Source organism: Globicephala melas, chromosome 14 (assembly GCF_963455315.2).
Source record: "Globicephala melas chromosome 14, mGloMel1.2, whole genome shotgun sequence".
Classification (NCBI taxonomy): Eukaryota; Metazoa; Chordata; class Mammalia; order Artiodactyla; family Delphinidae; genus Globicephala; species Globicephala melas.
This window is the reverse complement of record NC_083327.1, coordinates 79979112-79995514: the sequence shown is the minus strand read 5'-3', so window position 1 is coordinate 79995514 and position 16403 is coordinate 79979112. Positions and strand designations below refer to the sequence as shown.

The 16403-nt window shown below is 43.3% G+C and overlaps 1 protein-coding gene across 4 annotated transcripts in view; it reads right to left on the bottom strand.

Moving 5' to 3' along the window:
- SYTL3 (synaptotagmin like 3) overlaps positions 1-16403 on the bottom strand; it is an 81725-nt gene that overhangs the window by 54009 nt on the left and 11313 nt on the right. For all 4 annotated transcript variants that reach the window (XM_070043520.1, XM_070043519.1, XM_070043518.1 and 1 more), the window contains exon 3: positions 9600-9664. In XM_070043520.1, coding sequence (XP_069899621.1) covers positions 9600-9664 — 65 coding nt within the window. The remainder of the gene's footprint in view (positions 1-9599; positions 9665-16403) is intronic.

Sequence of the window (16403 nt, the reverse complement as noted above, 5' to 3'; positions counted from 1 at the left end):
TGGCCAAGAAGCACATGAAAAGCTGCTCAACATCACTAATTATTAGAGAAATGCAAATCAAAACTACAATGAGGTATCACCTCACACCAGTTAGAATGGGCATCATCAGAAAATCTACAGACAACAAATGGAGAGGGTGTGGAGAAAACGGAACCCTCTTGCACTGTTGGTGGGAATGTAAATTGATACAGCTACTATGGAGAACAGTATGGAGGTTCCTTCAAAAACTAAAAATAGAATTACCATATGACCCAGCAATCCCACTACTAGGCATATACCCAGAGAAAACCATAATTCAAAAAGACACATGCACCCCAATGTTCACTGCAGCACTATTTACAATAGCCAGGTCATGGAAGCAACCTAAATGCCCATCGACAGACGAAATGGATAAAGAAGATGTGGTACATATATACAATGGAATAGTACTCAGCCATAAAAAGGAACGAAATTGGGTCATTTGTTGAGACGTGGATGTATCTAGAGACTGTCATACAGAGTGAAGTAAGTCAGAAAGAGAAAAACAAATATCATATATTAACGCACATATGTGGAACCTAGAAAAATGGTACAGATGAACCAGTCTGCAGGGCAGAAATTGAGATACAGATGTAGAGAAGAAACGTATGGACAACAAGGAGGTAAAGCCACGGCGGGGTGGTGGTGGTGGTGTGATGAATTGGGCGATTGGGATTGACATGTATACACTGATGTGTATAAAATTGATGACTAATAAGAACCTGCTGTATAAAGAAATAAAAAAAACTGTTGTCTATCAGCTTCAGAATAAAGACTAAATACCTAAAAAAATAAAATAAAATAAAATGATTTCTTGTTTAAGTGTATGTGTGTCTGGTCTTTTAAAAAATGTATTCATATAAATAGTTTACTGTCCAATTGTCAAGATACTCCCTGGAAACTACCCTAGTCAGTATTTTAGTCTAAACATGTAAACATATGAATTCTGAATTCAGAAATCGTATTCAACTATTTCACCTTGGTTTCCCATTCTGTTCATTTAACTAGGAAAAGTGATGACGGAGAGCAAGTTGGTCTTGACAATTCAAGACCAAAGACGTGGGCTGCCTAGACAGTCTCATTATCAAGGAGTAGTGGACAGAGCATGGGGGATGGCGGGAGGGGCAGAGACAGAGATATGGTCCTGGTAGGAGCACTGTGGCTCAGAAGGCAGCAGGGAAGCCCTAGTCTCCTGGCAAATATTTGAGATACAAAAAATATGTATCTGGGGTGAATTGATAGTTTCCAAGAAACTTGGACAGTCTAAACAATTCAATTTTTGAGTTGCTGCTATGGACAAAGTCAAAGGCATCACGAAACCAAAGACGATCAAACTCAAGAACCTGCCTCCAGAAGATTATCACCTAGAAACACTGGTTGAAAACAAAGTTCGAAGGTCAAGATCTTACTTCACTGCATTAACCATAATCTGACTTGATAGTTTCTGTTCTAACCAGTTTAAATGGTCCAGTCTAAACATCTGTCAGGGACGTGACAAGCAATCCAATCAGCTGGGAAAATCACTTCTGAAAATCATTTCACCACGCTCTTTTCTGGGTACCTATTTTGTCTTTTCCTCCTAAAGAGAGTAGTGAGAAGAAAATATTCAACCGAGTAAGATGCCACATTTTCTTTAAAATAAGACAAAAGCATATGCAAAATTTTATACCTGGAAATAAACATGATTTCATAAAGACACCCTCTCATGCACGTAAGCACTAAACACTGCATTTGTAACCTACAGAACGCTTGTGCCTGAATCATTTTTGTGGAATCCTCTAAATTGCGGGGGAAGGGCTTTTCAGAGCCAATAAGTAGAGAGGCGATAAAGGCAGGGTGTTGTGATAGAGTCACTACATACACACTGGTACCCACTTCTTTTAATTCACAAACCTGAGTGTTTCAGGCACACACAGCCAGTCAGATGCCGTCATGATGGCCCTGCGATCAGATGGACTACATCCAAGAATAAAACTCTGAAAAGTCACATGAAGAACTGAATCACATTCACCACTGACAAGGGGAGAGAAAAGTTATTTCCCTTCATAATTATTAGGCATAGTATCATCCTGGTTAGTTATACAGTAGGTCCCCAAGACCATTAACAGAGGCTCTGTCTAAAGTGAAGCCTTCCTACACGATTTCCCCAGTTATCGACAAGAGCAAAACCCACAATATATTGTTTATATATCACATTTGATCATTTTTAAACTTGAAAAGTACTAGTATTAAAAGTATTAGTGCCATGATCTTTCTGCTTTTAAACTCAAATATCAAGTCATAAGATGTCACGGTTGTAAAAATATCTCTTTTTAAAGAATAAAGTAAAAACATGTACCTGTACAGCAAGGAGCCAGAAGAGGGCACTATCTTTATATGGTAGCAGATGCCAAAAGAGGAAGTAAAGATGGGTTTCAGTTTGCTTTCTAGTTATTAGTGATATCGAAAAGTTCCATCACAATCGTTCATTAAATTTGCTACTTTACCAGCGCCTCTCAAACTTAAAGTGCGTAAGAAGAATTACCTGGGGACTTGTTAAATATAGTTGGACCCTGTGTCCACGGGATCTACATCTGTATTCAACCAACCTCGGTGGAAAACTTTCAAAAAACAAAAATTCCAGAAACCTCCAAAAAGCAAAACTTGAATTTGTGGCACACTGGAGACTATTTACATAGTGTTTACATTGTATTTACAACTATTTACATCGTATTTACATCGTATTAGGTATTATAAGGAATCTAAAGATGCTTTAAAGTATACGGGAGGATGTGGACAGGTTCTATGAAAATACTACACCATTGCATATAAGGGACTTGAGCATCCTCAGATTTTGGTACCCAAGGGGTACTGGACCCAAACCACGTGGATATCAAGGGATGTCTGTACATACTCTTGGGTCCCACCTGGTCCCACTGAATCACAACTTTGAATTTAATATGGAAGAGCCCTCAGCTGATCCTCGAGCAGGGGCCTCAGAAGCGGCAGTAAAACCCTCTGCAGGGAGACTCCCAAATGCCTGAGAGTGGAGGGGGAGGTAACAGTACCAGAAGGGCAGGGAGCTGCCCTCTGATATACCACAGATGAAATGCAACTATGGCATATAAGGAATCAAGACAGCAAAACTAAACATTAAATTACAAGATCTTTCATATCATCTCCCTGCAAAAATGGAGATCTGGGGCTCATTGTTTGGTTTTAAATCTTTTTAATGGTTGGAAAATTAGCAAAACTACCTACCACAATTAATACCTATTCTTCTTCATTGGATTATTACTTACACCTTATCTATTTTCGAGGGAAATTTGGGGAGCATTTATCTTAAACGGCACATATCCAATAGGACCATTAAAAGAGATAAGTAGAAGCATAAAAGAAGGAAATTGGGTGACAGAGGGCATACTGATTCCTGGAATTACTTCAACTGGACAGTAAATTTAGCTGTAGGTTTCTGGATGCCCAAAAGGAAAAGAACCCTAAGTTTTCGTCCTTAGGTGCCTAGTCGATGCCACCAGTGGCAGTGGGCACTACTACACATGGCAACACTTTTATCTCCGAACAGCTCTATCCTTGCTTCATTCATTCACTTACTCATTTGCTCACAGCGCACACCCTCAAAGGATTCAAAACCTGGGTGTGTCATCCATGTGGTCAACCCTGCCACCCCGCCAGGGCTCAGGGCTGGGGTACAAGGTGAGCGGTGCCCCGAAGCTATGCAAATCAACGGCCCCGGGTTACAAGCCAATGGGGAAGGGACTGATTATAGAACAAATTCTACTGAGAAAACTGATGCTTGGGAGAATAAAGTAAAATTAGATCCGGCCTCCTGATGCATTGTGAAGAGCTGAACGTAAATAAAACATAAAAATTAGAAGTAAATATGGATATCCAACCGATAGCAGGATAAGGAAGGAGTCTTTAAGCATTAAAGAAAGAAATTATACAGGAAAAGGTAGATGTGACTATCAACAAGGAAAAAAAAACTCTATGTCAGAAAACAAAGATACACATTCAGCTTACAAGACCGAAGAGGGCAAAACACCCTTCACATGAAGAACAACTACAGAAGGTCAAGAAGGTGGAAAATATTCAACCCCATTAGTCATGACAAGAATTTAAACAGCGAGCAACTATTCTGGATGACAAATGTGGTTTTACCAGATGACAAAGTTGCTGTTGTTTATTTTTAAGGATAGTTCCTACTGGTGAGAAGAAGGGTACACCCCTCCTGGAGGCAATGTTCAAACCTTTCATCTTGTCCTTCTGCTTCTGGAAATATTCAGAGACATGACAAGGATTTATCTACCAGCGTGTTCACTGCACTTTTATTTATTGTTTTAATAATATTATAAGCTCCCAAAAATGTAACAACAAAACTTGAAATTCCCTAACTTTACAACAATAGCAATTTGGTTACATAAATGCTGTCACATTCCAATGATGGAATGAGATGCAGTCACCAGAAATCATATATTAAATGACATTTAAGGATATGAAAAAAATGTTCTTTGTAAATTATTAGGTGAAGAAATATAAGTCTATATACCATTTGATCCCAATTTTGTAAACACATTAGCTCAACTCATAAAATTGCCTCTATTCAATTTTTTTACCTAATAATATCAATTCCTTATGGCTTAGTCTAAATGCTTTTTAAAATGTGTGTGTAGAGTTATCCATATACATATATGGATACATATATTCACCAAATAACAGAAATGACACGCCCCAACTATAAACAGTTCTCAGGGTGACGTCACCATATTTTCAATACGCTTATGCTTTTTTTTTAAATGAATGTATATTAGGTTTACATTCAGAACAAAATCACAAATATAACTTGAAATCATGTTCAAGAAAACAGGATGTAATGGAGGCCAGAGTGTGATGAGGGGGCCGCTCTCGGACCCGAACCTGCCAGGGTCGGGAGAATGAGCACACGCTTCCCCAAAGGGAGTCTGGCAAAACACGTCAAGCCTCTCAAGTGTTCACACGTCTGACCAATCATTCTCCTAAGAATCTGTCCAAAGGAAATGAACAGAGATGCCAAGATACCTGTACAGGCTGTTCATCGCAGAATTATCTACAATATGATAATTTGAATACAGTGATACACTCACAGACAAGAGGGAACAAGTTAATAAATGGTAGTACATCCATCTGATACATGTCATGCAGTCATGAATGTATGTTGGAAGGTCTTAATAGCATGAGTACATGTTCATGCTAAGCTGAATTTTAAAAGCAAGACAAAAACCTATATATACTCTGACCACAAACACACTTTAAAAATTGCTAAGTCTGGGGACTTCCCTGGTGGCGCAGTGGTTAAGAATCTGCCTGCCAATGCAGGGAACACGGGTTCAATCCCTGGTCCGGGAAGATCCCACGTGCCGCGGAGCAACTAAGCCCGTGCACCACAACTACTGAGCCTGCGCTCTAGAGCCCACGAGCCGCAACTACTGAAGCCCGTGCACCTACAGCCCGTGCTCTGCAACGAGAAGCCACCGCAATGAGAAGCCTGCACACCGCAACAGAGTAGCCCCCACTAGCCGCCACTAGAGACAGCCCGTGTGCAGCAACGAAGAACCAACACAGCCAAAAATAATTTTTTTAAATTGCTAAGTCTGTATGTGCACCCACATGCACAGGATCACCTAGAAAGAGGGCCAGGAGAGTGTGTGCATGTGTGTGTGTGTGTGTGTGGTGCACGTGTGTGCAATTAACAGTGGGTTTTTTGTTTTGGGGGTTTTTGTCTGTGCACGTGACGTGTGGGATCCTAGCTCCCCCACCAGGGATCAAACCCACGTCCCCTGCAGTGGAATTATGGAGTTGTAACTACTGGACCTCCAGGGAGGTCCCTAATTAACAGTAGTTTTAACCAGCGGTGGGATTTTTATTGCCTTCTGTCTATTGTTCTACATTTCCCAAATATTCTGCAATGAATAGGCATTACTTCTATAATCAGAAAATAACTTATTTTAAAAGAGAAAAGAAATCTCCCCCCTCACAGAGGATGGAGTATGGGGAAGCAGGTGGAGTCATGGAGATGAGCCAGGGGCTACAGCACTGAAGTGGGAATGAAGGGCCAGAGGAAGATTGAAGAGATGGGGGCAGGAGAAGTAGCAGCATTTGCTGACTCACTGGATGTGGCCTGGGGAGGAAGAGGGAGGAGTGAAGGAGGATTCCAAGGTCCCAGGCTTGGGATAGGGAATACAGGATGCGGTAGCCAGCCTCCTCAAGGGCCCCAGTGAATCCTCCCTCCTGATATCCACACCCTTGTGAATAGAGCTGACTTATAGGATACAGCAGAAGTGACAGGGTGTGACTTCTGATACTAGGCCATAAGGATATTGATGGAGACAGAAAATAGAAAGTAGGATCGTGGTTACAAGGGGCTTTGCAAGGGGAGACCGTGGGATGATAAATTCTGAAGATGGACAGTAGTGATGGTTGCAGAACAAGTGCATGTACTTAACGCCATTGAACTGTGTAGTTAAAAACGGTTAAAATCGTGAACTTCATATCATGTATAAATTTCACCACAATAAAAAATTTTTTAATATGAAGATGGATCGCAAGAGCTCTGCCTTGGTCTGTCTTGGGTCACTTGCCCTGCGGGAAGCCAGTCGCCATGTCGTGAGGGCCCTCAAACTGCTCCGTGGAGAGGTCTAGGCGTGGAGGAAACGAAGCCCCCTGCTAACAGCAGCACTAACGAGCCAGGTACGTGCGTCCTGAGCCCCCAGAAGGCAGATCCCCCAACCCCAGGCAAGCCTTCAGCTGGGGATAGAAACCATGTAAAATGATAATGTTAATTGTTTTAAGCCACTAAGTTGGGGAGGAATTTTTAACCAGCAATAGGTAACTAACGCCTAGAAAGAGGCCCAAATCTGAGCTGTCTCGTCCCCTTTCCTGGTTTAAGCCACCATCGCACTTTCCTAGCTTCCGCTTAGGAGGCAGAAGGCTGGAAAGAGCCGTGTTCACACCATTACGACAAACACACTAGGGAATACGCAGAATCACACTTTTTCTCAAACACATCGGAGCACGAGGGGGCAGCTGGCTGCCTATTAGGGCCCAGCAGGGAGTGGGAAAGGGAGCCGGGAGTCAGGGAGCGGGGAGGGGCCCAACCCTTCCTCTTCACCAGCGGCCCTGGCAGTGTGTACTGCCTGCAGTCACCATCTCTGTGCTCCCTCGCTGGTCTCCTTTTGTCTTCCCAGTCCTCCAACAATACCTGTTGAACCTATTCCCTAAACTAAATTGTTTCTTCAAATCTGTGTGGTTTCTGTTTTCCTACCTGGCCCTCAACTTGATAGAGCACCCAAACTCAGTTCAATCTCTTTTGGGGACAGAGATAAGTGTGGCAGAGTTCCCGCCTGTCCAGGTAAACCTGCCGCATCCTAGCCTGGACCACCTCTGCTGATCATCTCCTCCCCACCTCCCCCCACCTGTGGTCAGGCGCACAGTCCTACTCGTGACCCCCAACACGGCACTCTTCTTCACCTCGCCACGCCTTCCGAGCCCAACTCTACTAAAATCGGACAGTAGGAAAACGAGGCACCTCAGCATCTGAGGAAGCACTGAAGAGAAGGAAGGAGTCGTTTTTCTTTGGTTGGTTTTATACCTTGGGAATAGACAACAAAAACTGAAAAGGATGATTTGTGCTTAGGCTGACTTTCATTCCTCTAATTTTTTTCCTCACTGATGTTTTCACTCTGGTGGAAAGTCACTGGACAAGAACCAGAAGCCCGGGAAATCAGTCTCATTTCTTTCCTCCTCCCCTTCCTATCACCAGGATAACCTACTTCCTCCTCTCAGAAGAGGAAGAGTGCTGGACACGTGCACACACGTATTCTGGCCTGCAAATCACTTTCCCTATCAGAAGTAATGATACCGAAACTTACAATGTATTAAAAAAAAGTCTGGGATGTCTTCAGTGAGGTGGTTTCAGAAGTAACAGAAACTTCACTTCCTACAGACTTTTTATGAACTAGGACTAGATGTGAAAAAAAAAATGAGAATCTACCTACCGCCTGAAGAAAACCCTAGCCTCCCAACCGAAAAGTATTTTCAAGAAACAAAACAATAAAATGTATAGGAAGACTCCAGACTGCCACTGCTCGCTTAGATGATGCAATGGATATAGGCTGATGGCCCCAAGGGAGCAAACAGTGCGCGGAAGATGAAAAAAATCTTAGCTATCTCAATGGTTTGTGCTCTGCTCCAAAAGGCCTCCATACATAAATATATAGCTGTAGCTATGCAGTATATCTGGGATATGAAACTTTCATGGACTGGTAATATTTAGGGAAAAAAAAGTGTTAACAAGGCTGTTTGGGAACTAGAGAGAGGACACTAGAGAAAAAAGGATTGAGAAACACAGGTCTAGATAAAAATCATACACGCTGCAGTTTTTTTTTTGGCTTGAGCACTCCCATCAGTATTATATATTCCTCCAGATTTCTAATAAACTGCAGAATCATCACTTTTTCTTGAGTAAGAAGAGTCAGGAATGTAATCCAGGGGAGAATTTACCGCCGACTAAATCTCGGTGCACAGTGCTTTTATGAAAGCTGACTGTCAACACTCAGACGAATGGCTTCCTTTATGTGCCAACACACACTTTGGTTGAGGCTAAACGGCTTATTTTTCCACCTCAAACTGTTACTATTCCCCCCCACCAGAAAAAAAAAAGCGTTTCCAGCCACCCACATCCCCGCTAGGTCAGTCCAGGCTCCCCTGTGTGCAGTCCCCACGGTGACACATCAGAGACGGGTGCCCCCCATGTTACCACCGTGGACAGATGGGGTGTACAGAGCACGCTGCCTCTGCTCTATTCTGATGACACGTGTGTGCGCCTTTGCCTGATAAGTTATCCTCTTACCTGCACAGCTCACATGCTGTGACGTGACACTTCTGTAACCAAAGCATGACCCGTTTTCTCCATGGCCTTGAGTCCCAGTTACTAATCACACCGTTATGTCAACTTTGCAAGTACTTTATAAGACATCCGGGGTCCACGAACCAAATACACACCTCCACTCACATCATCACACGTGCTCACTTCATGGTCGCCAGTATCTGCTAATTCTAACGCAGTCCACTCACTGTGGCCTTCAGTTATTCATTCAATCATTTTGATCAAGGTTTGGGGCTAATAAGATTTTAAAAGCACAGTTTCTGCTTGTGGAGAGAAAGAGAAGCGCACAAATGATGATATAATATGAGGCATTTCAACAATGATGGAAGAGACGTATCTACAAACCGGTGTTTCGGAAGAGGGAGACATCACCCCCAGAAGCAGAAGTCAGGGAAACTTCATGGAAAACAGGTGGATTTCAGCAGGGTTAGGGGTGGGGTAAGTGCGGGGACAGAGGGAAGCCCCACAAGCGAAGGTGGTAAACCACATGCACTGAGGGGCAGAGGCAGGAAAGTTTAGACAAAAGGAACAGGAGGGCTGACCGGACAGAAGCCCATATATCATGCCTTGTTAAGTTTTTCATGTTCAAAATCTTAATAGCAAATGTTTTTAAACTGGGAATATGTCATCTTACTTTAGTAAACGTTTTGAGAGCATTTACCTTCAGTTGGAAATTTCTTGGCTCGTTCCTCAAAGAACCATTCTCCAGTTTTTATTTTCACGTTTCTGAAAGGCAAGCAGAAAGGAAGCCTCAGAGGGAGATGTGGGTGGTGCCGTATTTGGCTCATACAAGGTAGGGAGACATCATCAGAACACTAGTCTGGCAAAGGACCTGAGTTCAAATTCCTGGCCCAAATCCCTAACTATACAGATTTCCCATAGAGATTAAGTGATCTGACTAGAAAGCTGCAAATCTGAAAAAGAATATATATAATACATTATACATATATATGTAAACTGAATCACGTTGCTGTACACCTGAAATGAATACAACATTGTAAATCAACCATACTTCAATAAAAAATAAAAGCAAAATAAAAAAGAAATTTTTTTAAAAAGCAGCAAAGCTGGAGTTTCTACTTGGGTAGATTTTACCCTGCATGTCAATGTAATGTAACAATAAACATACAAGGAGAAACAAAGTTACCATCAAAATGATCAATTTATCATGTTCATGGCGAGCAGCCATGGCATGAAGGAAAATCAACAAAGAAATTCAGTGCTGTCTATTTAGCTGGGAAAGAGATCACCCTTAGGTTAGGCTGAGGTTAGTTTGAGCTAACTACAACATTTACCAAGAACCAACAGCGCAGATTCACCTGAGAAGTTTCCTGGGAGCACCTGAAATCTGGGATATGGGATCAAAGGGCTTCAACTGGAGATTTGGGGACCACTTGAGAGACAGGGGCCGTGACCTCTCGTTGGGAAGCCGGTCTGACAGCAGCTCCCTGGGCATCTCTACATCCCCTCCCATCCTACTCACAGGCACAGCAGCATGGGAGCACTTTGTACGGTCACTGGTTCAAACTCAAGTCCCAAAGCCTGTTTTACTCTTGACGGTTTCCAAGTTTCCAAATTTCTAAAGAAACCACCCTCAACCTCAAAGAGCCTCAGAAAGGTAGAATTGTCAATAGCCTTTCAGGACATAAAAAGTTAAGCACACAGATACTATAAATTGTTCACACCATTAAAATAATATGCCATAAAACTTGTCAATTCCTAAGTCATGCAAATTTAAGAAAAAGGAAAACTTCAAATTCTCTTCTGTAAGTACTTACTGAAATACACTCTCCATTAGGTTCTTTCAGGCTATATACGATCTCAAATGGATTTTAAGTTAATGCTTACAAATGCAGTAAATTCACAAATACGTTGCAATCTTTTTTTTTTTTTTTTTTTTTAAGTATCCTATCTTTCTCTCTGGAGCTTTAGTAGTTGTCAGAAGACATCAACCAACTCCCTCCCCTTCATCTTGTTAACAACTATTATATTCTCTGATTAGTATGCAAATGATTATTCCCAATGCTTAGTGACCAGAAGAAGGAAAACATACGCAGAGCATTTATGAATTTTGGCAGCAGAATTTTGATAATCAGTCACTATCATTAAGAGCCAAAGATATATCACAGTTGCATGTTTTATATATCACTAGAGAGACAGGGGAAACTTCTCATCCGTAAAATCAGAAACTCAGATATCTAATGTACTAAAACGACACAAACCCATGAAGGAGAACGCAGCATCTCAATGGAAGTTTTCCCCTCTGGTACTTGAAGACAAGCAGAGGATCAAAACCCAGGGAAAGTTCGCAGAGATTAACGGGGGGCGGGGGGTGCGTTCACGCCCCTTTGCATTGCCATACCCACAACTGCTCTATTTCTGAAGATGCTTCCTCCATCCTTATACAGCGGGACGAAGTCTAAGGGGAGAGTAGGAAAGGAAAATCAAATGTGGAAAGAAGGAGGCCGCCATCTGATAACAAACGTCACTTCCTGATGTTTATTTTCCTGGGGGTGGTGACCCTTCCAGCTCATCTACTCTCTCACACTCTCCAGCCCGTAATTACCTGTGATCAAAAGCATTTATATATGAGACAGGTGCTGGGGGCAGGGCATGGCCTCAGACTGGACCTGAGAGAGATCAGAGCTAAGAATTAAGCAGCAAATCAAACCATGAACTTACAGTCAGCTGAGCTATAGCCAGACACAGGCCACCACTGAGGAGTAATCACACCTGGAGATGCACAATCACGAAAAAGGAAGAGCAGCTAAGGGGACGGAGGAGAGGAAGGTGAGAACGCCCGAATAAACATTTTATTTTTATTACATTTTACAACATTTTATTACAAAGTCCTCTTCTAGCCCTGGTCTCAGAACCTATATGAGAAGCAGATAACGTAGAATATTAGTATCTCCTAGGGCTAGTCATCTAACGTTACCGTCTAATCATCTAACTGAATCTCAACGGATTACTTGCGAAATTCAAGCAGGACCTTCCTTGGCAGGGACAGATTTGAACACAAACCCACAGGTCTCTTTAGGCTTACCTGTGACTACAGAATGGAAGGATAAAAGTACCACAGGCCTAAACCACACGACGGCAAGTACTTCTTGCATTTGAGGCTGTTTCCTTTGAGAACTAGATGAAGCTGGATCTCATAAACACTTCTGCAGAATCAGCTGTTTCATAAGCATTTATTCCCTAGTGGTTTTCATAAGGGCTCCCAGTCCACACACATCCCAAGTGTTATAAGGACCATTTATGGCTGTTACTGTCTAAGACAGAGGTGAGCAGATCTTGCAGTGTCTCTGTCCTCATTAGGGCCAGCACAGGGTAGCATGACTCACAGTAACCAAAGGAAACATCGATTATTTCTCTCCCCCCCTCACCGATGACTCAAGCAGAATTTGGCTATGAAAGCTTCTTGGAACATTTTCTGAACCCAGCAATAGATTAATGGTTTTAAATTTCTCCCACAGAATCATGACTTGTTTCTTCAAAACTTTTTCAATCAATTGATAAATCCATCTCAGAAGGCAAAATCCAAGGATGGTGAAGGGAGCAAGAGATCTAGAGTTCCATGTCTGACTTTCCATGAACTCTGCGTGAGGAAAACGGTAACTAGAAACGCCAAGCACACGGAACACCGACAGCTCCTGAGAAACTGCTGGGGGCTCCAGCATCCATTTTCATAGCCTTGAACTCGGTTAACGCTGTCATTTCATTAGCAAAAGGGAAATAACTGTTGAAAAGCACTTCGCAAATTCTAGCACGCAAACGTTCAATAATACGATGAACGGAGGACCCTAATAGAAAGATCTTCAATAGTCTGACCCCATTTCTATCGCAAGCAGTGAGCCGAAGAGGCCTGCTGGAATGCACTTTTACTCTGCATTCAAATTACCAGCATCTGCAGGTGGGTAAGCTGTCACGTCCAAAGCACCTGCTTTATGCTCCAAGAAGAACCAGCATCATGTCCCTAGAATTGCTTAATGTATTTCTACCATTCAATGAACAAGAGGTAACAAATTTATCTGCATGTCAGGATTCTCTGAATGCCTTAAAGACACACATCTCCCAGGCAGATCTGTGCTCTAACCAGTGCCCTGATGGCAAGGAAGCCCCAAGAAAAGCCTTGGGGGCTTACCAGACAAGCTATAAAAACACCAAAAGCAGCCAAATATTGTAAAACTAAGATCAACCTAATTTCTTTGCACCGGCTTGTCCAACCGCTTGGTAATTCCCAGCTAAAGTGGTCCTTTGCACCCATACAGTTGAAGAAAATTTTTTTTACTTCAGATAATCTTATACCTAAGGCAGTTTTTAGTTACAAAGCAAAATACTGAGGTTTTTTCCCTCCATCAGCTAGCTCAGTTGATCTGATTTCAATGTTCTTATGGGGAAAAAGACTGATCATTGTGATTAAACCCTAGGTAACCAGGAGTCAGAATCAAGATAAAGAAACGATTTTAACCAAGCAGCTACCATCACTTCTTGCAAAACATGAATAACTCTACTTAACTGCAGAGAGAAGGCAGGTTCCCCACCCCCGCGTCATATTCAGCGCTGTATCCACAGCCACGAGCACAGCCGAGGGACACGGTGGGGCTGGTGACTACATGTGGGTTGACGAATGAATATCCCCACCTCTGCAGGGAGCACCCTGAGAATTGAAGGGATAAGGTGGGACCGACATAGGTGGAGTCCTGGTGGTACCGAGGCATGACGTGCATCATGCCCTCTAAACGTGTAGGGGCAGGAATCACAAACTCGGGCACCAAGCAGACGCTCTAAACGAAGAGCGTGGCTAAGGGATGAAACGAGAAAGAGGGGTGGGCACTGTCGTGGGCTGCAGAACCCGTGCCCCGTTTTAAAGCATTACAATGATAAATACAGACATGGGGCAGGCCAACACAACAAGGCCCGTGGGCTGTCTGCAGCCTGTTGGCCATGAGTTTGTGATTCCTGGTTTGTTACATCAGATAATTAGTCAATGAAAGAAATACCAATTCTACTGCAGCTGGACGGAGCTGCACTTGTTAAAGCCTCAAACAGAAATCGAGTTAGACGTTGTGCATCTCTCTGTCCTCCCCACAGATCTAAGAAGGGACTCCACCACCACCGACAGGTCACGAGACCAAAGAAGCGTGTACTCTGCTGGCAAACCCTGAACCTGGATGTCTGAAGACAACGCAGAGCCTCTGACAAAAGGCCACGGGCAGGAGAAACAGTCCTGCAGACCAGGAGCGACTACCCAAGGTGCATCACTGCGGGAGCCAGGGAAAGTTTCAGAAAGCAGTTGTCTTCAAAAGCATTTAAAAACCGCCTCCACGAAGGGCTTCCCTGATGGCGCAGTGGTTGAGAGTCCGCCTGCCGATGCAGGGGACATGGGTTCGTGCCCCGGTCCGGGAGGATCCCATATGCCACGGAGCGGCTGGGCCCGTGAGCCATGGCTGCTGAGCCTGCGCATCCAGAGCCTGTACTCCACAATGGGAGAGGCCACAATAGTGAGAGGCCAGCATACCGCAAAAAAAAAAAAAAAAACCCGCCTCCATGAAAAGGAAATAGACATAAGTAAAAGCCAGGCTGACGTGAAGAGACAACAGACTAAAGGAAAATTTACAAAACGAACAATGCAAACGCAGAACAAGCTGCTTTACCAACAGGAAAGAGCAGAATGGAGAGTCTGGAAAGTTGAATCAGTTATGCTTTCACAGAACATGAGAGAAAAAGATATTAAATATTGAAGGAGAAAATAATACAAATGTAGGATAGAGAACAAGGCCAACCTAAGTTATTCCCAAAGAAGCCAGGGCAAGTGGCATAGAAGAATAATTAGACCGGACTGAAGAAAACGTTACTGAATCAAAAAATAAGCAAACTCCGACCTCACACCCATTAGCGGCTACCATTAAAACAAACAAACAGAAAATAACAAGTGTTGACAAGGACGTGAAGAAACTGGAACCCTTGTGCCCCTTGTGCACTGTTGGTGAGAATGTAAAATGGCACAGCTGCTGTGGGAAACAGCATGGCGGATCTGAGAAAATTAAACATAGAAATACTATGGACCCAGCAATTCCACTTCTGGGTATGTATCTGAAAGAACTGAAAGCAAGGTCTCAAAGAGATGTTTGTACACCCATGTTCACAGCAGCATTATTCACAGAGCCAAAGGGTAGAAGCAACCCAAGCACCCATCAGCAGATGAAATGGGCCAACAAAATGTGATTACATACACGCTAAGGAATGTGATGCAGCCTTAAAAAGGGAGGAATTCTACAAGACGCTACAGCACGAATGAACCTGGAAAGCAGGATACTTAGTGAAATGAGCCACTCACAGAAAGACAAACACTGTATGATTCCACCTATGTGGGGGACCTAGAGTAGCCAAATTCACAGAGACAGAAAGTAGGACGGGGGCTGCAGGGCCTTGGGGTGGGGGAGGGAGAAATAGGTAGAAATGTTTAACGGTTACAGGTTCAGTTTTGCAAGATGAAAAAGCCTGGAAACGGATGGCGTGTTACCTAGCCGAGTTGGTTTGCCCGTCGCGCAGCAAGCCGAAACGCCGGGACGCTGAGGTTAGCAGCAAACAGCGCAGAGACAGGGAACAGACCTCAGATCCACCTCCTGGAGGGCAAGGGGCTCGAGGCATTTATGGGATGAAGTAATTAAGAAGCAGGGCGGTCTGAGCGTGGGGAGCGTGGGGAAAGGTGATTGGAATAAGGTGGGTCATCGCCCTTCTGCGCAGTAACTAGGCTACAGGTCTATGCACATGGGAAGATGGAGGAGCTCAGCACGACCTGAGGGTGGAGTTTTCTGCCCTCTGCCTTCAAAAGGTCACTGCCCGGACGCTTGCGCATGCCCAGTTGGAGGGTTGGGCCAGTCTTAACCAGTTCAGCTCAAACGAGACGCAGCTGACTCCAAGTTCCTGGAAAACAACTGTGGCAAACATCTCACTGTTGAGGACAATAACGGAGGGCATGTGAATCTTCTAGATGACCCTAATGAATTAGTGGAGACCGGTGAAATGGATTTGACTAACGATTACCCATGGTTTCGAATGTATTTAATGCCACTAAACTGCACACATGCAACGGCTAAGATGCTGAATTTTAGGTTATGTGTATTTTGCCACAGTAAAAGGTAATTTTTAAAAAAACAAAACAAGCAAATCCAAGAGACAGGCAGCTCAAAGGAACTTTCCTTCTTCCATAAAAATCAGTGTGGAGAGACTCGGACCCAGGCATGTACTGGAAACTGTTTTCAATTACAAGGATCCAGCAAAAAACCAATATGCTTCTAGTACATAAAATCCAGGTGATCAAGAAAGAAAGAAAAATAAAGCTAGTCTCCAACGTCTGTCACATTAAATTCCAAAAGACAACGATAACACATTAACTGAACTTTGAGATGAAAAGTTGGGACTTGAGCTTTAAAAGCCAGTGAGGTCCTTACTCATG